This window comes from Echeneis naucrates, chromosome 20 (assembly GCF_900963305.1).
Source record: "Echeneis naucrates chromosome 20, fEcheNa1.1, whole genome shotgun sequence".
Taxonomy (NCBI): domain Eukaryota; kingdom Metazoa; phylum Chordata; class Actinopteri; order Carangiformes; family Echeneidae; genus Echeneis; species Echeneis naucrates.
In genome coordinates, this window is record NC_042530.1 from 872394 (window position 1) to 895450 (window position 23057).

Here is a 23057-nt window from a genome sequence, read left to right on the forward strand (position 1 = left end):
TATTCAGCACCTGAGGCTGAGCAGATACCTGTGTGTGTGTGTGTGTGTGTGTGTGTGTGTGTGTGTGTGTGTGTGAAGTTGTCTGTGAGCTGTTTGCAGTTACCAAAGGTGATGTTTTCTGTTTGTATGTGGGAATTGTCCAGGTGTTCAGCTGTGTGTGTCTGTGTGTGTGTGTGTGTGGTTTTTCCAGAATTAAAAAGAAACATCAGATTAATGATTCACTTTAATTTAGTTTATTGTAATTAGATTCATTTTGCTGCTGATTATCTATAAACATCTGAACAGTTTAATAAACTTACAGTTTACTGAATCTGTTTTTGTTTTGTTTGTTTTTTATTGTGGACACAAAAACTGACGTTACACAATTTTGTCAACCAATACACAAAGAGTGTGTGATCTTTAATTTAAGATGCTGCTGTGTGATCTGAATCTGTCAGACCTCCAAACACCAAAAACATCCTCCTACAGTTCCCACAATGCAACTGGCTTTTTAAAGTGCGTACAGTAAAGACACAACCATAGTTTGTGTATCAGTCTATGATTGTGTTACTGTTCTCCTGATCAGACACACAGTGGGAACATGTGTATGTTTGGCAGCTGTTGTTGTTGTAATCTGCAGTAATCTGACACACAGAGTCAGATTACTGCACCTGCACGCACACAGCTCAGCCTTTCATCGGTTCTTCTGATGCTGACAGTGAGGATGAGTTTGTTCAACAATTTTACAACAAAATACACATTTTAACATTAATATTAAAATCGGTGGGTGACTGACTTCATCTTGTACATCGTGTTGAGTCTTCAGGGTCAGAACAGGTGATCAAGAGTAAATCAAATGTTTCTGATTAAAGGACAATAAAATGAAATTTAAGTCGCACGATCAGTGTGTTGATTCAGAGGTCAAACTGGACACAAGCTGATTCTGAGTGGAGGGAAATTTAAAAACAGACCGAAGGTGGACACATTCCTGAGGCTTCGGGTTTTATACACAACAGATGAGGGAATGGGAATGTGTCCACACAAACACACACTCCTTTTCTGTTTAAGGGATGGAGGGTTTGGTTGGCAGCCTGAGGGAGTCTGATCGGTTATGAAGGACAAAGACTTCACTTTTTCTTTCTTTAAAACAAGAGTCAGGTTTTTTTGTCCATTAGTCCAACATTCATTTATTTTAATGTTTTAGTCTGTTTGTTTCCACTGGATGAGCTATTAACACATTTTAACAGCTAAGAACTACAGCTCCCATGAGGCTTTGCCTGTATGTCAGTCTCCTTTTAGAACACTTTGTTGATTTTTGGTATGAGCTTCACAAAGTTGTTAAAAAAAAAAAAAAAAAAACAGGCTTCTCTATATTTACATCTTCAGCTGATATATTTTATTCTTGTCTCAGTTACTTTTTGTGTTGACCTGATTTTATTATTTTAAAAATGGGGAAATATGAGTATATGAAATCAGACTTGTAATCTTTTACTTACTCCTAAACTTTATCTCTTCTAAATGAAGTTACATTTCAAAATGAATTAAAAATAAGATCACCACTTTCTGCATCACTGTTGTGTGGCGCCATCTAGTGGTGAACTGCTGCTCAGACCTGAAAAGCAATCTGGACCAGAACGCTCAGTGGTCAGTTTATAAGGAACACCGGGAATATTCAGTCTGTTAGTTAAATATCGAAGGGAACAAACCGCAGAGAAAAAAATCTTGTGAATGAAAAAAACCAACAACTGCAGGAGGACAAGTTGTGACCTCGATAATGAGAAGGTTTCTAACAGCATCATTTACTGAATATGAACACACCTGTTGAGGGGACACCAAAATAAGAAGCAAAACAAAAGACAGGTTCTTTTTCCACTTTTATTCTTCTCATTCCAGCTGCAGACAGCTACGTGTTCACTCGTCTGCCTCCGACTCCTCGTCGTCCTGGCTGATCTGGAAGTAACGCAGCTCGTATGTCTCCTTGTCCGACGCCACCACTCTGAGCCAGTCACGCAGGTTGTTCTTCTTCAGGTACTTCTTGGTCAGATACTTCAGATACCTGGCAGGAGGAAAGATGATCATTAAGTATTTTACAGATTTTCTCGTAAATTACTGAGGTTCAGCAGCTGCCGCAGATTTGCTCTCACCTTTTGGAAAACTGCTTCTCAGATGTGACGTTGATCTTGTTCTTCATGCGGCCAACCTGGACAATGTTCCCCAGATTCCCCGTCTTCCCATTGACCTTTATCCTCTCTTTGAGGAAGGTTTCCTATTGAACACAGCACAGTGATGCACTAGGGAAGAGAACCCTAGTAACTTTGGAGCTAGGGAAGTGAACCCTAGTCCAGACCCGGAGTTAAAGATCACAGAACACAGGGTGGACTGCTGAGTTCTTCTAAGGATGAGGGTTGTCATAGTAATAATTACAATTAAATCAGCAACTACAGTGTTTATACTAATGTTTTCTCATCTGAAGATGATCAAAGTCTGTCACTTATGTGTATAACAAGTTTGACTAAGACGTACAAAGTTTGCGGAGTCCAGGATCCCGTCCTCCACCGGGTGGGTCAGGTCCAGGGTGAACTTCCATGCAGCTCCCTTCTTGGCCTTTTTGCCAACAGTCGACCTTTTCTGTTTCATCTGAAACAGAAACACCGGCGTCAGTATTTGCTCCTGATAAACTCCATCAGACTTGTCTCTTCAGACACTTTTTTGATTTTTAATTCCAATAAATGAAATTTGAATGAGCCATCATTCTGCCCATATTAACTTATTTCAGGCCCATTTTTTCCTTTTTATTAAGATCTAAAACAAAATGGGCGTAATTAGTTAACTCAGTTAACAGTTTCTAATTTTAACTATAATATTAAAGACTCTTTACTTCATTATTCTGGAGCAATAAAACTTTGAACATTAAAAAGACAAACGAGTTAAAATAAATTTCCCCAAAATCACCGGAGAAATAATGGAGAATGAGATTAACAATTCTAAAGAAGGATAAGTTCATAAAACCGTGAAGCCAAACTGACTGAACTTAAAACACATTTTGTCTCAATGGCGGCTCCGCGGTGAAATGAAGGGAACACGTGTCAGCGGTTTTAGCATAAAACGAGCTAAATCTCAAAGAAACCTCCGAAAATCTCATTCAACTCGACGAACACAGTTTAAGACTTTAATGTCTTTGAGTGAAACAAACGCAGATTGAAGCGCAGAAACACAAAAATGAACATTAAAAAGCTAAAATCTGCCGCAGCGGGTTGAACTCACCGGCGCCATGTTGGAGGAACGGACGGGAAAAGAGGGAAGCGGAAGTGACGCATCAGTGACGTAGGACGCTCTTTCCCGGGGACGCCCTCACCATATATGGTAAAAACCTGAATCTCCGCAGGAATAAACAGCCACACCTTAAAGTGTAAAAGCCAGTTTAATTTAAATCAATTTAATCAATTAGATCGATCTTCTCCAGAAATATAAAGTGTTTCTAAATTTGTTCTGGAAAAGGCTGAAAGGTGAAAACACACCCTGATAATAAACCTGCTGAAGACACACACTGTCCAAATGAAGTGCTGTTGAGTCACAGCTCACAAAGAAAAACCTGGATTGTTGTTCCCTCTCAGCAGAAGTCGGACGGTGATTCATCGTCTCATGTCAGTTTCAGACTTCAGGCCTGGGTGTGTCTCCCACAAAGATGCTGAGAAACTTTGGGCATCCATTTTAGAACTCACCAGATTCACCTTCACCGCCCTGAAACACCTAAAAGATTTTAATCTGTCTTAATATTTAACTTGGTGAAATTGTCTCGTTCTGTTGGCGTTCAGACTCATTTCTGGTCTTGTTAGCTAAATGTTTCTTTAATGTAGAGCAGATAAACTTAAAAGTTTCACCTCTAGCTTTTTTTGGTTTAGTTTCTTGAAACAGGCACTCAGATAAACCAGAACAAATAAAATGAATGAGTCCACAGTGACAGCGGCCCTATAGGGGCCCTCAGGGGCCACCGTCATCTCTTTTATTTTCAGTCTGTTCAAACATCTCATTCAGATTTTAATAGTTTTGCTTTATTTATTATTTATTTTTTAAAAAGGAAAAGCAGTCAATCAGGTCTAGACTTTCTTTGACTTTGGAAACAAACACAGACAGACATAGTTAACAGTTTTTGTCCATTTGTTTCATCATTTTATTTTTGCCATCTCCAGTCAGGTGATAAAGGCCTCGAGTGAACAAAAAGTTTGCAACTCTACCACCCTCCCCAACCCGATGGAGTCCCTCAAAAGAAACACACCTCACTGCAAACCGCCTTGCACACTGCTACACACTCGCGACTCAAAAGCAAAATATAACACTCCTTTTATAGTGGGGGATGTCCGGGGCAGCGAGCCCTCGACCGCCCCAGTGAACGAGGTGTGAGCTTCCTCGGACTCCAACAGACAAGAGACTGGCATCACGAAGGTAAATCACTGAAGTTTGTTTCTGTTCTGGGGTGGGGGGAGGATAACCAAACAAAACAAAACAAAAAAAAAACAAAAAACAAAAACTTCTCTTTTCTTGGTTTTAGAGCTTTGACATGCTGGGGGGGACCTCAAGTGCTCTGAAGTGCTCACCACCACCAATCCCAGCCACTCGGAGGAAAACGGACCTTGTCGCACCCAATCCACTTGGGAACCAGAGCAGAGGCCATGCTGGAAGCGGTATGGCTGCTAGAGGGACAACCTAAACCAGAATTTTATATCTACAGGGGCAACCCTCCCTCCCACAGCTTTAACAACTCAAAAACTGTCACCCGCCCCAAATCCCCTCCCTCTAAAGGGTTTTAAACCTGCTATATTTAATCTAAAGAATATAAAAAAATAATCATACAAAAGCTGAATCCCCGTTGTTATTTAAACATTCAGGAATGTGAGTGGCAAAACCAACACGTTGAAGGCAAAATAAGCAGGAATGAGCAACTGATCATTATTTTTGAAGTTGTTTTATATAAAGTAGATTGTTACCAAACAAAACCTCAGTGATCAGGCAGAGGACCACGCAGCGAGCTGCAGTGGAACATTCCCAACAGCAATGGAAAAGAGAAACCAGAAGGGGAGAAAATAAAAGATCAATGATGAGAAATCACAACAGAATGATTGAGGTTGTCTGTGAAGGCCGACGCTTTGGTGACAGAACCAATGAAAATGCAAGAGACTGGTTGTGGGTGGTGCTTGTTGCCTGGGCAGCAAAGTCCGTCTTCCTATTTGTTGGCCAAGACCTTGGTAGCGACAGCACATTCCTCCCCCATGGCAGAAATCACGGTGACCTGTGGAGAGCATACAATGTGTTCGAGTCAATCATCTGAAACTTTACACAGGCAGCTCAGACCTCCTCACATTTATCCCCCCAAGCAACTTTCTGCCCAGTCAGCTTGAACTGGGATATTAATGTTCAGAACATAAAACTGTTTTCTGCCTCACAAAACAGTATCAGCCCAAGAAATAGTCCGAGCCTTCGCACTCACCATGAAGTCATCACCCGCCTCAAACTTGGCCTCAATTTCCTTGCCGACTTCATTTTCAGGAACACGCAGGTCCTCCCTGATCTCTCCATTGTCGCTCATCAAGGACATGTAGTTTTCATTGATATTGACCAACTGCAGATGATGAAGTCAAAGAAACAGTCAGACATCAAAAGCACAATTGATTTTAAAATAAATCATTTATAAATAAAACTTCTGCCCATCTGATATGAGCAGCACTGGAATAACCCCTTCATGTGACAATAGAAACAGTACGGATGAGACGACATTCACATTGAGAATTAAACAAACTACATCATCTCCTCTGATCTTACTCCAGAAAAAAATGGAGCTTTTGGGTCAGCAGTGACTTAATTCTAAGTACAAAAGCTGCACCATAAAGTTAATGAGTGTCTGAGGTTTTGGTGGTGCACTCAGCCGGCTAATATCCTGCCGTTTGTACCAAACAACGTCAGCTTCTTGCGCATCTGTTGTTTTCATAAAGCAGTTGGAACAGCTATGAAGAAATTGTTCACTTCCTGATTCTTGGCCCCTCAATATGACCTTGCTTTCTATCATCCAGCTCTGAAGCTCAGAAACAGTTTGTTTCAGAAAGTCTGATGAGTCTTTAAATTAAGGTTTAAAAAAAAAAAGCTGATTGCAAACTGCATGCATGCAACAGTGTGACATACAAACAACTGCAAACTGCTCCAACAGTTAAATCTACTGCCTGAACCTTCAAAGAGCAGCTTCCACCTGCAGAGAGAGCCAACATATACTGTCAAAACCCAGTCGTTGGCTGTTGGACTCATTCATTTTACAGATTAAAAGCGTATTTGAACTTCATTGATAAGAAAGTTGCCGCCCCATCAGAGGAAGCTCTGCCTCCACAGCAGCGGAAGCAGACAGACTTTAGCTGACATTCAACGTGAAACCAAAAGACTCCTGGGAAATAAAGAGCATCTGAAAACCAGGAGGTGAAGCATGTCGATTCTGTTTGTGGTCATTAAATGTTGAGTAGCAAACAAGCATTTGCTCTGACAGGACTTTAGTGAGATAATACATCAACTGTCTGACTACAAAAATGATCATTAGTAACAGACTAGTAATAGGTCTATAACTAAGATTTGGGATTATTTATATCAAAAAAGTTTGAGTATTTTAATAGAAGTTCACCTTCACTGGGGAAGTGGAACAATCTGACTTATCTCCTGTAAAAACTGAGGAACGTGCTAAAGACACCAACAGGAGGATAGTACGATTTTAGCTGTCACTGCCTCCATCGGACAGCAGTCACATGTTCTATCTAATTAAGTTGTGTGTGTTCTGGTTAACTGATGTGACACTAATGTGGCAGGAAGTTCCAGAGATGTTTGCGTACCTGGTAGTCTATCCTCTTGATGGAGGGAACATCCATGTTGTGGGTGGAGGGGCACATATCTTCATACTTCTTGTTAGTGAAGATGTCGATACCAACCAGGTTAACCTACAGGAGAGAGTTTCATTTATTGGGCATCAGGAGGAAGATAAAGAAACAAGAAATTACAAACAAAACATTCTCAACCCAACAACTGGGTGTACAGTTAGACACCAACACCCCAAGTGTGTTTTAAAATGTCCGCTGATAGAGGAAAAATTTACACCTTCACTGTACAATGACAAAACCCTCCATGAATTCAGTGACTCGTCTTGATACAAAAACTAATTTTAAATCAATGACAGCCAGAATCTCCCTTTTCCATGTACTGCAACCAAGCTACACACGGGGTCAAAGTCCATGAGGTGTTTAAAGACAAAGATAAGACTGTACATGACTGGAGCCAACACATTCAGAGAGCATGGACCAACCCAGTCTGAAACCAGATCCTCCAGGTCTGAGCTGAGCTGCAGGTCTCAGCCAAGGGGCACATCAAGTTTTTTCCTCCCCTTTCTAAACTCTGCCAACTCCCATCTGCTGTCAGCTTTAAAGGGGCTATGCATTCAAGCTTTACGGACAACTTTACCTTAGCATGCCCGTGCTTGCCGGTCTTGGAGGTGGACATCTCCACAATTTTGCAAGGACGTCCCTTCAACACCACATAGCCGTTCTTACGCAGAGCAGAGCACTGCATGGGGTAGGTGGCGGAGGCACCAGACTCGCCGGTCTGGAAGTCAAGATCAGGATCTGCCATGGTGCGATGGGTCAGGGGCGCTGCAGAACACATTTAGACCGGTTACTCACCATCAGAGACAGAATAACTTCTAATTAACATTAAGGACAAACCGCAATAGTGACAATTTTATTGAATCAAGCTGCAAATACTAAAAGTAATACATTATCCCATTATTTGATTATTGCTGGTTCTTTGGATTATCAGTTTCCATCTTTTGGAACCAACAAAAATTGAACCAAAGTCTGTTCTAAAAAGCTATGTTTACACAACTAAAAGGTATTCCTATGCAGCTATTAGAAAATTAATGCACAAGTGCATACAACGTGTTAAAGTGTGACAGACCTCTCTAATCCACCTTTAAATAACTAAGATTAGATCACATTCTGCAGTTAATTGGTTTAAACCTGATGAGACTGCAGCTTTGTATCTTGCTCTGTCGGCTTTGAGGGGAATCAGAGCCGGACGGAGCGGCCCCACGAAAATATCCCCCCAAATTCTTAACGTGGCAGATATTTGTTGGGTTAAATAACAGTTTGACGGCCCGTCCGGGGGCCCACACCGAGCGCACCCTTCACTGCAAGTATCGCGAGATTTCAAGACTGGGGTGGGTAAGCAAAAAAAAAGAAAAAAAAAAAAGAAAAAATGTCATTCTCGTGGCATGTCTCAGATTCATAAAAAAAAAATAGAAATAAAAATAATAATAAAAAAAAACACTCAGAGTTCAGATCTGAAGTGTTATGAGCACGGAGGAATATCCCGACTGAACACGAGGCTGCGCCACTAATCTGCTGGCAAACATCAAGTTTCAGACTTTTAAACTGCTGTTAGCTGATTAACTCCGTACAGATGACAACACCGATGAAGTTACTCAGCGTCTGATTGAAAAATGGGGGTTGAGATGTTTTATTTCAGGGCTGAATTTACAACACGTTAGCTGCAGCTGGAACAAGTTAGCCGGCCTGGAGTTTACAGGAGCAGCGGCGGATAACATTTCCAGCCAGCACGCCATTACGGTGTTATTAGCTAAACCTTTACGGAGTCTGGCGGCTTAAAATCGGATGCACTGAATATAACTTCCATTAAACGGATCGATCCCGGCATGTGGACGTGTCTCTGAGTGTCCGCTGTCGGTTAAACCGTCCGTGTTTGAACCGACACGGTGCTAACGGCGGCTAATGGCGTTAGCCCGTCCATTCAGCTCCGTCCAGATAAAAGCTGAAGATTAACGGCGGTCCGGTGGCGGCGGCGGCGGCCTGAGCCGGCACTTTAGCGTTGGGTGGCCGAGGTGGAGGCATTGTGTGGGGGAAGCGGACGGCGGGGAGCGGCAGAAAATCTGACATCAGCGCCGGAGAATGACGAGCCACTTCTGCCGACCGCGCCGCCGAAGGCCGCATGTGCTTTGACTGAGCCTGGAAACGTTAGCTGGAACACGGTCACCCACACCCAGCCGCCGCCCGGGGAGGAACATTGTTACCTCTACGGCCTCCCAACCCGATCCGCCGCCACTTTAATACCTCAGAGTCCGCCAGAAGTTGTGTTAAAACGCGGATAAGTCCTCCGTTTGTCCCCCCAAGGCAGAAACACGCGCCATGCCACACTTACCTTCCAAGAAAAAGAGGACCGAAACTGCGCAGGCGCGGCCAACTTTACTGCAGCATCCGTACCGGAAGAGGTGGGGGGAGGGGGAGGGGAGGGCGGCTGTCACTTCCGGTGGCGCTCCGGCAGAAAGGATTGCCAGGCCCGAGGCAAACCTGGCAACCCGGCGATCAAATCCGGAACTTCCAACGGGTTTAGAAGCGATTTGAATTAAAAAAAAAAAAAAAAAAAGTTCAAAGCAAATATTGCGAAATTGATAAATCTAATAACGACGATTTCATTTCCTAATAGAAAGAAATAAATGTAGTATTAGGGACTTCATTTATCCATGAGTCGGTGATATTTAATTTCATCATTTATGAGCTGGAGCTCACAGAATTTTATCTATATTATTTTTGGAGTTGTTCCGTTTTCTTGATCAATTCATTCATGCATTTTCAAAAAGAGTAAAAATATGTCAGTCAGAAATACTTTAATACTCCTCAGGGGGAAATTAAATTTGTTACAGCTGCTCCAGAATAGAAATTAGAAATATGGAGCCATTACTTAAGATCTAATGTAATAACTGGATAAAATAATCAAACATATAAATAGTGCAGTGTATACAGATACGCATTAGGTTTGTAACGTGCAGTAGTGATGCAGAGATTAGCAGTTTATCCACTCATCACATTTCCTCAGTCCTTGTTGATTTTGGTTGATTAATTCTTTGCTAATTTACAGCTTGACTGATTTCATTTAGAATAAATTGATGATTGGTAAATCAGCACCTTAGCGGTCTTTTGATGTAGCTGATCACACTTTGTGTAGTTTTCCAACTAGTCTTTCTGTTTTGGGAACAACCTGAATGCGTACTGTAAAAACCCCTTTTTAAACACTGATCTACTGTGGTTTTGTTGTGTGCTTGCTTGTATGGTCGTTTGTTTTTAAGAATCAAATCTAATCCTCTGTGGGCAAAGAATTGGCAGAAATATCCCAAAAACAACAGCAGGAGAATCTCAGCCAGTGCAAAATCCGATGCTGGGTTTTGTTCAAAGAAACAGGATTATTGGAGCAGTGTCAGTCTGGTTTTCAGATTTGAGGTTGATCCATTTTTATGATTTTCTTTTATATGACATTTCCATATTTTTCACCGGTAAATCTTCATGGAGCCTGGATAAGATATCAGTGTAATAAGACGTATTAAACTTTGTCAGGGATAAAGAGGTTAGGCATTTGCTGAAGAATAAAATGCCTTCAGGTCAAAATTCAGTGTCAGCTTTGGATGAGTTTTATTCACTGACAGGATGAAAACAAGCTGTCAACATTTATACCGTTAAACCTGAAGAGGCTGACTGTTTATAAACCTGGATCCGGACTCTGGATCTGTCAAGTGAAGCTAAAGCAACATTTATTCTCCTCTCCAGATTCTTTGTGTCTTTGAAATCCAGTTTGCACATTCAATATGACTTCATGATGTGTAAAAACCTTGGGGATGCTGAAACAAAAGATCAACACCGTGGAAGTGAAGAAAGAGAGCGGAGCGGGAACTGGTGCTGTACAAGGAGAGGACATTTATTGTACAATTTCCAACATCACAGATGTGTGTTACCAGATTGAGGTTGTCTTTTGACTGATTCCAGTGATTCAGACGAGGTGAAAACTTACACTCACATGCATGTCACACACCTGCTCATCTACACACACACACACGCACGCACACACTCACAGCTGTACATACGTTCACAGTCTTGATACGTACAAAAATTGAAATACAAATACAAATAATACCACAATAAAAACATTGTATTTTTTTTTTAGAAATCCTTATAGCTATGCTCTCTATTCTGTAGAAAGACAACTAAGCTTTAATAAGTGAACATTATTTTTTTGTCTTTCTCTAAAATAATCGGTAAGATATCATCCTAACGAAAAATTCTTACAGTGTATATATCATTTTATCTATGACTCCTCAGACTGACCCTGCCTGCTGACCTTTATTCACAGGGTGTTATTATTCACTCGTGTTAACACCCTGCTCATGTAAAAGGCTTCAGCTGGCCTTACAGCTGCATCACTTCCATCCTTTCAGATGAATGAACAGCAAAATAAGAGCAAGAAAAAAAAACGAAGCACTTTCCTGTCCCATAGCCCGACCGCAACCTGTCACCATCATGAAAAGAGTGTATGAGGATCAAATTAAAGTGTAAATTATAAATCTAGGCGTAAATGTGACGCTATCCAGTGAACAATTTTGACTTATGTGTTGCTTCAGGGCTCCTCCTGTATTGCCTTAAACATACAGTTCATAACAAGCGACGACGGCGAAAACGTGTTTGTCACCATGCAGAAATGCACGACTAAATGAACGCTGATGAACAACTGAGAAGAAAAAAAAAAAAGCTAACTTGGAGCGTTGAGTTTGTGTTCAGTCCTCGCTCGCTGAGTTGATCTGGAAAACATCCCATCTGAGAGAAAACTGGAGAACGGACAGATTTACAGAAGGATGGCCAAAAAAAAAAGAGCAAGACTGTTATTTTTTTCTTTACCTGTTTTCTAAAGTCTGTTGTCAACATTAAAGTGAGTATTTACACAAGTGCAGAGCACACAGAACAGTAAAAGGTGGAGAGAGCGAAGGGCAGCAAAAGTAAAAACCTCCAGAAGTTTGCGACTATTCTGCAGCCGAGTTCTTCCCGTGAGACGTGATGTGGAGATTTTACTGTTGCAGCAATAAAACAGCATCTAGAACCTTCCAGCCACAAACACACCAGGACGCCACAGCAGCTTCCTCTGACCCAACGCCTGCCATTCAGAGGCAGAGCAGCGTTCACGCTGAGTGTCGTCGTTGGATCGGTTCTGCTTCAGGACAAAACACAAACAGCACACTAATAAACAGGCTGTGAGTTTCTGCTTCACCTGCTGAGGTTCAGTCAGGATCTGGATCAGAAAAATTTGTGAGAAACTCTCATCTTTTTGGTGACAACACCACTCTGTAGGCGCCAACACAACCTGTGGTTGTTACACTGTTAGAGATGACCACAACCTGCGTCCGACTGGACAGCATCTCTTAAAAGGCAACGCAACAACCATCATCTCGCCTGTGCAGACTCACAAAAGCTGTTTGATGTCAGACTGGCCACATTTTACCTTTCGTCGACCTTTGGTCACGACGGTCAAACCTCCGTCTGGTCAGGAGTCTGTGACTCCGCCCATTTCTACAGTACAACAGTCGGATGGAGCGTGCTGATTGGCTCAGAGTAGAAACCAGGCCTAATTGGACAGAAATACTCTCAGACTGGATGCTTTTTAACGTGCTGAGCAGGAAGGGGACGTCTGACTCACGTCACATCACCTGCATCAATGCTAATGAGGTCTGAACGCAGTCGCAGTGTGAACACCCTGAAAGGAAACATCCTGCTACACAACCAACTCCACATCCAATCACACAGCGAAGTCACTGTCCTGGAAAGTCTCATGGAGGCTGAGGGAGGCGACGCCGTTCTTGAGGCCTGTAGCGCCCCCTACAGTTGGAGGAAGGGGGAGGGGCCACTCTGCTGTGGTTTAACTTGTTCATTCAGCAGCTCATTGTTTATCCTCCACACACACACACACACACACACACACACACAAATTGTCCTCCTTTTGTCCTTTGTCTCCTGGTGGTGGGCAATATTCAGAGAGAAGAGGAGGAGGGGAGGGGTTACCAGTTCATCATGGAGCTCCTGTTGAGGGTCATGAAGAAGACTTGGCTGCTGCCTCCAGAACGCACCGAGGCGAAGAAAACCTGCGTGGAGAGGGCGCCATCAGCAAGAGTACAGGTGAAAGGTTAAAATGGTTGTTCTGGGGGAGGGGGCGGTGAGCGGCGGCGCAGCGTGGCGAAGGGGCGTTTGGACTCACCTTGTCGTTCCTCTCTGACAGAAACTTCAGTCGCTGAGCTCGCTTGTGCATGAAAACTCCGTCGAGGTGTCCCGTCTCCACAGAGCGGATCTCGATGGCCTTCTCTCCCCAGCCCATGATCTGGTTGGAGTGGATGTAAGCTGCAAGAGCAGGAGAGGGAACACACACACACACACACACACACACACACACACACACACACACAGAGGGAGGGATTGGACAGGAGAAGACTCAGCACCTTTCTCACACCCAAGCCAGTCACACCTCGAGGCCTCCTCCGCCTCCGGGAGGAAATTATTGCAGCAGTTTCTCAGTGACGGAGCGACCAGCTGAGGTTCTGTTGGGGCTTCGTGGGGGGAAACGTCTCTGACTGAACTCTACAGGAGCTGCAGCTTCAGATAACGCAGCTGTTTCACAGTAAAACTCAACCAGTGGAGAAGCACCAGCAGCTGAAGAGGGATCGACCAGGGAGCAGTGAGACCGCTGAGACGGGAACAAAACCAATAAAATTTACACACTCCTGGAAAAAAAAATGTTCTTTCTCTGTTGATCCGATGGAATTAATGACTTTGAGGGTGGAGGCCATCCTGTTTTGGCGCTCTGCGGCTGGTCAGCATGGAAATGAGTCACACTGGGCGCGTGCACAGACAGTGACCTTTTGCGTTCTATTTCTTCTTGTTGAATTGAACCAAAACCCCCAGAGTGTCTGAACCAGCAAGGACAGTTGCATCTGGCCGATCTGATGTCCAAGCTGCTGTGTTGAAGTAGATAAATGGAGGTAAATGGACTGAAGAAAACTTCCTCTCATCCTCTTCTATGACGTTTTTAACCTCGTCTGTCTTTAACTTTGAGGCTGGCAGGTTAAACTGTTTAAATAAAGGACGAGGAACAAAACTGCTCCTTCTCCTTATTTAGGAGAAAAGGTTCTTTACTTATTTTATGTACGTTGTTGGAAACAGTACAATGTGTAGAAGTATTGAAATGATTGAACTGGTCACAAACATTTTCCTGCCCTCTGAATATCTGTGCACGGCCCTGGATGCCAGCAGAGACTCGCATGTTTTGCAGAAAGCATTTCTGGGTGGAGCACAAAGCGAGAAGTTCTGACACTCCTGATAATTAAACTGTCGGTTTCTGGCCTGGTCAGTGACGCCTCTTCTCCTCCTCCTGTTCAGTTTCAAGCTGCTTCAGGTGCTTCTCCCTGGACGATCTGCTTTCATGTCTATTTTCCGACTTATTTTGCTTTTTGCTGATCCCACCGGCCGAGCACAGGGATCAACCAGCAGAGTGTGAGCAGAATAAAAACGCAATGATGCAGTTTTTCTTTCTTGTTTTTCCGTTTTGTCAGGGAGCTGAGAGAGAGGGACGGGGGAGGGTGGGGGGGGCGGGGGTGGGGGCTGAGGCCGGGCTTGGCTGTGAGAAACTCTGACAGTAAAATACAAACAGACATGTTAACAGGAGATGATGCCCACACGCAAAACACAACACAAAACCACCAGCGCTTGAGGACAGACACACAATCACTCAAATGTTTCATCAATCAGGAAATCGAACACGGAAGTCTGAAGATCAGAGAATGGAAAAAAAACATGGAGGCTTTGACCGGCTCGGATCGAATGATCCAAGATCCATCCTTGATGCGCTCGTCTCAGCTCGGCTCGACCCGACCGTGTCCTGTTTCCTCCTCGTGTGCTCCGACTGACTGGACTAATAAATAATAGATGGACGTCGAGCTCTGAGCCGACGGCACACACCGAGTTTGAGTTTCAGGTCTTTTTGAGCTCACGCAATCAAGGATGAAAGTAAGAATAGATGAGAAAATCCCTTTGGAAGTATTTCACAGTTCACACTCACACAGAACGAGAAGACAAAACTCGACACAAACAACACACAAGCAACCCCCCCCCCCCCCAAACAAGTGAAGATATAGAGTGTGTGAGTGTCTGCAGGATGTGTTGTTGTCACCTCATGCATTAGATGAAATGTTCAACACTTGACTTAAAGGGATAAACTGCGGTTTTGGGTTTGTAGCTTTGGTCAACTTCTCTGTGAAGTGATGAAAGGATTTATGTGCTGCAGCGGAGGATTGTGGGTCGACGTGATGTCAGGCAGCTTCTTACTGATATAAAACGCCTTTAATTATATTCACTCTCATCTTTATAATTGTTAACGTTGTGGGTCAATATGATCTAGTTCCTCACATCTTCACTAAATAATGGAGATGCAGTGATGGGAATTAAAGTGTGTGTGAAGTTGAGCAGTCGGCGGGTTCATTTCCCAAAAACCTGCAGCATCCCTTTAAGCAGCCATGGAAACAGGTGAGACTACAGTCTTTCTGAGAGGAAGAGGCAGGAGCTCTGAACGGAGAAGGGGTGTGTTAGATAGTGAGGGTGAAAAGATGATCTGCTGAGACCGCCTACAGAGGTCAGAGGTCAGGGGTCAGGGAGAAGCGAGCTGATTGGTTGACGTACCGACGGAGGTGGGCATCTCGCCCCACTGCAGCACCACGTCTTTGGTGATGCGTCCGTAGGTGTTGACGTAGACGCCCTCGTCCTCGTAGCACAGCAGCATCTCCATGCCATCCGTCTTGGGCAGAACCACGATGGCGTGCGGGGTCACCTGACCCTGAATCTGCCGGGGCGACACACGGGAGGGGGGTGTTGGAGGGGGTGAGGGCAGGGGGTTAGGAGCTGCCGTGAGCCCGCAGGGCTGCTGGACCCCCCCTTAACCCCTCCTTCCCCACCCTGAGAGACAAGAAACTGCTGCAACAATAGAGTCTCCCGCTCCTCAGCCACGCAATCGCCATGGAAACAGACATGAGCACAGTGTGACTCATGACTGCCAAAAGCAATGTGAGGCGGTTGCTGTGGTTACCGTCTCCTTCCCCCGTCCATCTCTGACTGTAACCAGACCAGGGTTAGAGGAGGACACTGACTCGCCCACTCCTTCATTCACTCATGGCGGTGGCAGCGTAAAGCGTTCACTTCATACAACACACATTTACTCTGTAAACACTAAAAACACACAACTGTGTAGGAACTTAGAAAACATTTTCTCTGGAGGCTGGGGGACACAGCCCTCCCCCTCCTCCCCCTCTGCAGCAGGATTGGGTTTGATGCTCCAGGTCTTTAGGCCAAAACAAACCCAGCACTCCATCAAATCTCCCGAACTGTCTCCTCTTCAGGTCCCTGAGCTGCCGGCTGTTTATGTTGGATATTACACAACTGACAAGCAACATCTGAATGGTCCTGATACTAAAACACATTTCCATTTTTTAAATCCAGCCATAGTGAGACTGAGCAGTCGGGACAAAGATTGAATTCTGATTCCAAAGGACTGAAATGAAGCTCGGGTTTCAGGAAACTAAAGCACTGAAAATGAAACGGATCAGTTTTAGCTCTGTCTGAGCCAGACACAGATTGTCTACCTGTTGGCCATTTTCTGGAAAACACCACACGTGAAGACATGAAGCAGAACGACTCCAACACAAGCTGGAGCTTTCCATCTAACCGGTGAGGAAGAGAGTTTTAAAAAAGTGTAGCCGTGTCAGTCTCTGTGTCTTTTTACTAACCGCTCAGGGTGACCGAAACTAAAACACTAAGAAAGAAAACGACCAAACCGTCCCGAATGAAACACTTAAAGACGAACGTCTCCAATCAAACCTGGAACCTCAAACCCCTGCTGGTCCAGGTGACGTCCACTGCTCCTCCTGAAGCTGTGTGCATACAGACTCTTACATGTGAAGGGATGTAGATGTCGTAGGGGTTTCCAGAGTCCACGTCGATGACATGGAAGCCCACGCTGGAGCCGTAGATGACCTTTAACCTCTGCCCCTCCTCCACAGTCAGGTCCACCAGCAGGGGGCGATGCTGCAGGTCAGTGAATGACTGAGAGAGAGAGAGAACAAATGATTCAGAAACATCTGTTGATCTGACTTTAGGTCTGCGTGCTGGTCGACGATTCTTCATCAGGAGGTCCACATGAGATTCATCAATTTTGTGAATATTTTCTCTTCATCCAGAACAAGTGAAGGAAAATTAAAAGCTCATCAGATCACATCACTCATCTTCTTCTGCTGTGTGTGCTCATGTGAGCTGCCATTTTGAAGCCTCCGGTCTGTGATTCACCTGTCAGCCATCTTGTTTTTCTTTTTAAACCAGAAGAAACCAGATTTGGAGGAGAAGGTGAATCTGACCTGCTCTGTACTCTGTGCTGATTGGGTGGCTCAGTCTGTCAGTCACACAGTAGCCCCACCCCCTAACCCCTCCCCTTTCCCTCTAAACGGAGCATCATGATGTATTTCAGACTGAGGCCATCAACTCATCAGGGCACATTTTACCTTGAAGGCCATGAACTTGTGATAAGGTTTTGGCGCCCAGGCGTAGATCTCCACCGAGTTCTTCAGAGCAATCACCAAGAATTTAATCCTCTCATACTTCACTGCAGGAGAGAGCAGGAGAAGTACGTCAGGAGTGGGATGAGGGTTATTTTTTAAAAAAGAACTTAATGACCTAATGACCTTAAACCTTCCTCACAGTGTGGCGCCTGAACAGCTCCTCATCTTCACAACGCACACAAACACGTTGACTTACCCACTTTGTAGTGCACGCAGCCCTCCAGCTCCCCGACTGTGATCCAGCCCTGTTTCTTCTCCACTTCAGGGTCGTTGTGTAATATCCTGTTCCTCAGCCAGGACAGGTAGTAAACACGCAGCTTGTTCTTCTTCCCTGGTTGGAAAAAACAAACCACTTTGAGAAATGTGACAGATCTGGAAGGATCAGTGAGTTCATGTAATTTAGGTCTTTTTCATTTTTACTTGTTATCCTTTTATTTATCACAATCATTTATTGTAGTTTCACAACATTCTTTATCACTATTATTACTTTTACTGTGTGGCTGTTAGGACATGGTATCTGATCCTTCTAATTATATTTGCAATATATTGTTTGTTATAATAATGCATTTTATACACTCTTCTCTTAAAGAGACTATAAAAATAAAGCTATTATTAATAATGTGTCGACCTTGTAAATCAAACTATTACTAAACTAACTGCTTTAAACATTGGCAGCTTGTAAATAATCCACATTATCTGCTCAACAAAACACTTAAAGACCTTTTATGGAGGGATATTAGATGTTAGATGGAGGGACTGCTTTAAAAAGAGATGATTTTATATATATATACTGCTTTGGGGCCTTCAGGGACGTTTCCCACTAAGATGTCATTGCAAATCACCCACCGGATTTTTAAGGGAGAGGCTGATTTATTTTAAGACATTAAATGTTAAGTTTATCATCCCTCGTGGGCCCCCTAACAGCCTGGGGCCCCAAGATGTCTCCTGCCCTGTCTGTTTAATCAACTCCTACTCTGTTTTTATTTTTGGGTTTTATGTTACACTCTCTGTTCTCGCGTCACTTATTGTTGCATCAGAGCAAAGAGCCCATGTGAGCGGCGCTGTAGCTATCCGGTCGTCCACAAGAGCCTCATTTTGAGGCCGGACACACCAAGAGGAAAGTCAAATCTGGGCGAAAATAGAAAGCGCTTCATCGTGTTCAGCATGTCGTTTTGCTTTGGTTTTATTGTTGTGTCCAGACCTGCGGGAAGGACATGGAGGCTAGAGAGGTTAGGCTGTGTCCGGAGGGAAGGCAGAGACACTGAGGACAAAACCAGCCAGAAAGATGTGAAGAAAAACAGCAGATAGAGTTAAACAGAAGGAGGAACCAGAAAAATGAAGAGCGTAGACTGCGATGTCTCAGCTTCTCTGTGCAGAAAACAGATGACCAACCTGAGATGGTGACCAGGACGTTCAGCCCCTCCAGGACGTCCATCTGTTGGAAGCGCCGCCGGTTGATCAGGTTGTAAACTTTGCCCTGACCGCTTCGGTCCAGCAGCATCAGGCCGTTCTCCGTCCCCACCAGCAGGTTCACTCCTGCACAAACACAAACGTTCACTCGCCTGAATGTTTGCACAGGACTGATGTTGGTGCTGCCTGGCTGCGTCTCCCGAGCGTCTCACCCCACAGAGCGGCGCAGAGGATCTCCGAATTGAAGCGTTTCTTGTACTTGCGGATCTCGGGCGTGTCGCTGTGCGGCCTGATGTTGGTGGGGTTGACGTTGACCACGGAGATCTTCCTGGCCTCGTTCAGCCTCGCCTGCTCCTGCTCCTGCTTCAGCAGCTCGTCAGCAAACAGCGCTGTGGTACAAATCACAAATAGGAGCCTTATAGTGCGAAGAGTGAAGTAAAAACTCAACAAGTTTTTGGTGTCTGACAGTAAATTACAAAGAACAGGAATTTAAGTTGAACATACATTTTTATCCCTCACTACATCTTTTTATTTGTCTGACTGCTAAATGAGAAAGAAAAAAGCTGCTGTGATAAATAATTCTGTGTCTTGAATTAAAGATAAGAAGAAGAACCAAACAGTCTTTGTGATCTGTTCTCACTTTGAAAAGTAAGATGAAAATCAAAGATATTATTATTTCATTGTATCATCCACCAAATAAGCCTTCCTGTTCAGAAGAGAAGCAGCAGTTACAGAGCATGATTCATATTTTCATGACAGTAACAACAGTGGATCCAGCTGTATTAACTTATGAAGAAGCTGATTTTGTCATTTCGTTTGTTTTTCGTTCAGTGTCTCGGCCTCCAGCTGTGAACCAAATAAAGGAAAGGTTCAATGTTCACTTCTATTTTGCTGAAGTGGATTCGTTTTATTATTGAGATCACATTTTTAATGTCAACTCATTATCCTGTAAGAAGAAAAGAATGACTCTGAAACAACATGCAGAATAAACATCCTGTATAACGTGTTCCAAAGAAACGGCCAGAAAAACAGAGTCTTCAGACAGGAAACGTACCCGAGGCAGAGTTTTTATCATCGTCATCAGTCGGGGACGTCCCGTAGACCCTCGGGTCGACGAATGGTGTGAAGGACGCCTTGGAGCCGCCGCCGCTGCCCATCCCATACTGTCGACCACACAAACACACTCAGTCACACTTAGTTAACTGAAACAGGTAACTGTCAAAATAAAGGAAAGACGGGAGTTTGTGATCAATGGGAGCTCTGAAATAAGGACCTAAACCAGATCCTCCTTTATTTAGGCAGCTGGCTGCATGCTGTGCTGGGGAACAGAGGCTGGGAAACCAAGCGAGGGAACAGACGAGCTGAGCAGGAAGGAAAGACATCCAGTTTGTTCCATCTGGGGGGAGAACACTGGGGGGGCTGAATGAAAGGTGACGGACTGACTCCTTCTGTGTGTCTATCCTTCCATTCTCATCCTCTCATCTCATCTTAGAGTCACGTCTGGCTCTGGTGGGTGATGTCACAGCTGTCAGCTGCTTGTATATCCAAACTGAAGAATCAGTGACTTACTGATGTTACAGAGCCGATCTCAGGTTTTAGACTTTACAGCCAGGTGAGGGTCACTGGCGTTGGTCTGGTTTCCCGCCCTAATGTGGCACCACACAATCAGCTGGTCATGGGGTGAACGGGTGACGGGGGTGAGGGGGGGAACAGGTGAGCAGGTGACGGTCTGTCAGGATCAGGTGTGGGGGAGGAGGGGGAGGTTTCTGGGGTCAGTATTTGGGTGCCACTCCACCTACTTGGGCCCCAGAGGCGTCGCCAGGGGAGACCAGAGGGGAGGGGCTTTGCTGCACCAAATCAGGGAGGTTGGCGTTGCCAAGGAACAGATTAGTGTTGCCAGGGAAACCGTTGCTGGCGGTAGAGCTCCGCCTCCGTCCCCTGTATTTCTGGAAAAAGAGAGAGAGGAGGAGGAGGAGGGGCGGGGCTACTGTTTAGAGAGGCTGTGATTGACAGGTGGGCCAGTGGAGGGAAGAGGCTGAACCCTGTTTGTTTCTGTGTTTTTAGGCAGGTGGGGACTGAACCCACCGAGAAGTGGAGTCTGTCATACACGTCAAAATCAAAAACAGGAAACAGCCACCCAGAGCTGCTGAATCTGAATGATTCGTGTTAAACCCCGGGTCAAAGGTCAAAGCCAAGAGTCCCCTTACCTCACGCATCATCAGGGTGCTGTCCTGTGAGCTGTTCCCGTACGAGTCGCCGTGCGCGTCGTTGTGACCTCCAATCATACCAAAGGACTCGTTTGTACCCTGACTGGCAGCTGGCCTGAAACACAGAGGTCGACATTTTCATCATTTCATTCAACTTTTCAGTTTCTGGGAATAAAAGTATCTTAAATGTTCATCCAGACAGGAAGTGCAGTGACTTCTGAAGACCAGGAGAAGACCCTCGGTGCAGGTGTGTCTTACTCACATGATGCGCGGTATGTCACTGACAGCCACTGTGCCGTCGTTAGCTCCGCCCTCCCCCTCCTCGTCCTCGCTGCTGTGCGACTCCTCGCTGGACGATGAGTAGTCTGTCACTTTGACGGGCGGGCGGCTGGTTTCCTCCCCCTGTCGCAGCTCCCTCAGCTCTTTGGCCAGAGCCGTCAGGTCCTGCAGGAACAGGAAGACGCAGTGAGACGTCTTCATCTCAGTGACTCATATTTTAACCTCCAAGTTCCTCTTCTCTGCGACTGGGTGCTGAACGCAGAAGTTAAATATTCAAATTCCATTTTTTTTTCTGTTAAATCTAAATTTTCATTGAGGCTTCGCTCTTTAACGTTGAACTTGTCTACATTTACCAGAACAGAGAACAATTTTGAATTTAAAAAAAAAGAAAAAAAAAGAAACCTTTCATTCAAGGTTATTTTCTGTCATTTTCAGTTCAGCTACTTTTTCTAATAAATCTTTTTCTATAAAATCTTATATCGTTTCATCTCCACCAGAGGTTTATCTGCATGCGTCCATGTCTGCTGTCGATTGTGTATCCTGGAATTGTTATTGTCATATTTGTATCCTCTTTTATTATAATTGGTGTGAAAATTAGTCTATTTGTCTTATGGTAACTGGAACTGCAGCATCAGAATCCAAAGATATTTATTCAAATATGATGCTTATAGAAATAGTAAATTTAAACATTTAATATATATAAACAGTTTGTGAAACTAGCAGCTGGTTGTGTTGTTTGGCTTTATTATTTTCATCATTTAGTCTCTGGTCAGAGGACATGTCACGATGGGAGCCCAACTCTCTCCTGAGAAGGAAGATTGGCATTTCATTAAATTTTAGATCCATATCGAACAGCAGCGCTCGGAGCGTTTCATTAGCTCAAAGTGTTGATTATGAGAAAGTAATTTACTGTCGGAAGCAATTTACATTTTAAATGACTTTCAGCTGAGGCCACCAGACACCAGACACCTCTGTGAGCTGCAGCAGAAGAAGCGTGAAACCTGCTGCAGGTCCAGAGGGGACGCAGGTCGAATCGTTTCATCAACCAGCCTAATGCTGACTGAACACACCGAGCCGCTTCGGTGTGGTGAGGAAATAAATGAGGAAAGAAAAGTGCTCCAGAAACAACAGCGTCGCTGCAAACTCTGACGTCTTTCATTGTTGTTGGGAAACACTGATTATTGTAATCTGTAGAATTTGGATTATTATTTAAAACGAGCAGGAAAAAGAAGTAACGCAGGAAATCCAAGCTGTTAGTGAGGGAGGGGGGAGGAGTGCAGGAGGAAGAGGAGGAGGAAGAGGAGGAGGAAGAGGAGGAGGAAGACAGTCCAGCTCCAGATGCCTCAGTGGAGGAGCGTCAAGGGTGGAATATTGGAATATTAAAGGTTAAAGGTCGCGGGGCATGCTTTAAAATTTAGTCTGTGACATTTTCACTGCCGGCAGCAGGTCGGAGGTTAAGTGAGAGGAAGTGGATGAGAGCAGGGGCCTGAGACTGGGGGGGGCGGGGGGGGCATCTTACCAACTCCTCCTGATGAAAGAGAGAGACACAAAGAAAGTGAGAGAGAGACACATGAGCACAGAGATGTCTGAAGTGAAAACAGGAAGTCAGCGGATGGACAACCGTGGATCATCATCAAATTCAACCCTCACAAGCAGCACAGGGAAGAGAAGGAGGAAGA

The 23057-nt window shown here is 44.5% G+C and overlaps 3 protein-coding genes across 5 annotated transcripts in view; all 3 read right to left on the reverse strand.

Moving 5' to 3' along the window:
- Window positions 1-1835: 1835 nt before the first annotated feature.
- rpl22l1 (ribosomal protein L22-like 1) lies at window positions 1836-3271 on the reverse strand. The gene is made up of 4 exons (XM_029529173.1): window positions 3244-3271; window positions 2503-2616; window positions 2124-2245; window positions 1836-2035 (listed from the first exon to the last, which is right to left on the reverse strand). Exons 1-4 carry the CDS (start codon window positions 3250-3252, stop codon window positions 1891-1893), a joined length of 390 nt encoding a protein of 129 aa, XP_029385033.1. The 5' UTR covers window positions 3253-3271; the 3' UTR covers window positions 1836-1890.
- An 848-nt stretch (window positions 3272-4119) lies between these two features.
- Window positions 4120-9239, reverse strand: eif5a (eukaryotic translation initiation factor 5A). 2 transcript variants are annotated; one of them, XM_029529560.1, is made up of 5 exons: window positions 9217-9239; window positions 7465-7652; window positions 6843-6947; window positions 5465-5596; window positions 4120-5266 (listed from the first exon to the last, which is right to left on the reverse strand). In XM_029529560.1, the coding sequence occupies exons 2-5, from the start codon at window positions 7630-7632 to the stop codon at window positions 5201-5203; spliced, it is 471 nt and encodes a 156-aa protein (XP_029385420.1). In that variant the 5' UTR covers window positions 7633-7652; window positions 9217-9239; the 3' UTR covers window positions 4120-5200. The 2 variants fall into 2 exon arrangements, with proteins under 2 accessions (XP_029385420.1, XP_029385419.1); XM_029529559.1 differs by lacking the exon at window positions 9217-9239 and adding an exon at window positions 9129-9205.
- A 1501-nt stretch (window positions 9240-10740) lies between these two features.
- tnikb (TRAF2 and NCK interacting kinase b) overlaps window positions 10741-23057 on the reverse strand; it is a 34732-nt gene continuing 22415 nt past the window's right edge. Inside the window, exons 23-34 of one of the 2 annotated variants that reach the window (XM_029529605.1) lie at window positions 22898-22906; window positions 21362-21543; window positions 21100-21214; window positions 19947-20055; window positions 19105-19281; window positions 18875-19018; window positions 17679-17813; window positions 17426-17526; window positions 16824-16973; window positions 15558-15717; window positions 13087-13226; window positions 10741-12973 (exon numbers count right to left, since the gene is read on the reverse strand). In XM_029529605.1, coding sequence (XP_029385465.1) covers window positions 12890-12973; window positions 13087-13226; window positions 15558-15717; window positions 16824-16973; window positions 17426-17526; window positions 17679-17813; window positions 18875-19018; window positions 19105-19281; window positions 19947-20055; window positions 21100-21214; window positions 21362-21543; window positions 22898-22906 — 1506 coding nt within the window. In that variant the 3' untranslated portion in view covers window positions 10741-12889. The remainder of the gene's footprint in view (window positions 12974-13086; window positions 13227-15557; window positions 15718-16823; window positions 16974-17425; window positions 17527-17678; window positions 17814-18874; window positions 19019-19104; window positions 19282-19946; window positions 20056-21099; window positions 21215-21361; window positions 21544-22897; window positions 22907-23057) is intronic. The other variant, XM_029529604.1, reaches the window with a different exon arrangement.

Bases quoted from the DNA above. Each gene is read 5' to 3' on its own strand.
- rpl22l1 (XM_029529173.1), bottom strand. The intron at 2,246-2,502 runs GTACGTCTTAGT...TGTGTTCAATAG, and splicing joins TCCTGGACTCCGCAAACTTT to GAAACCTTCCTCAAAGAGAG. The intron at 2,036-2,123 runs GTGAGAGCAAAT...TCCTCCTGCCAG, and splicing joins GAGAAGCAGTTTTCCAAAAG to GTATCTGAAGTATCTGACCA.
- eif5a (XM_029529560.1), bottom strand. From the start codon at position 7,632: ATGGCAGATCCTGATCTTGACTTCCAGACCGGCGAGTCTGGTGCCTCC. The intron at 5,597-6,842 runs GTACGCAAACAT...CATCATCTGCAG, and splicing joins TCAAGAGGATAGACTACCAG to TTGGTCAATATCAATGAAAA. The intron at 5,267-5,464 runs GTGAGTGCGAAG...TGCTCTCCACAG, and splicing joins AGGCGGGTGATGACTTCATG to GTCACCGTGATTTCTGCCAT.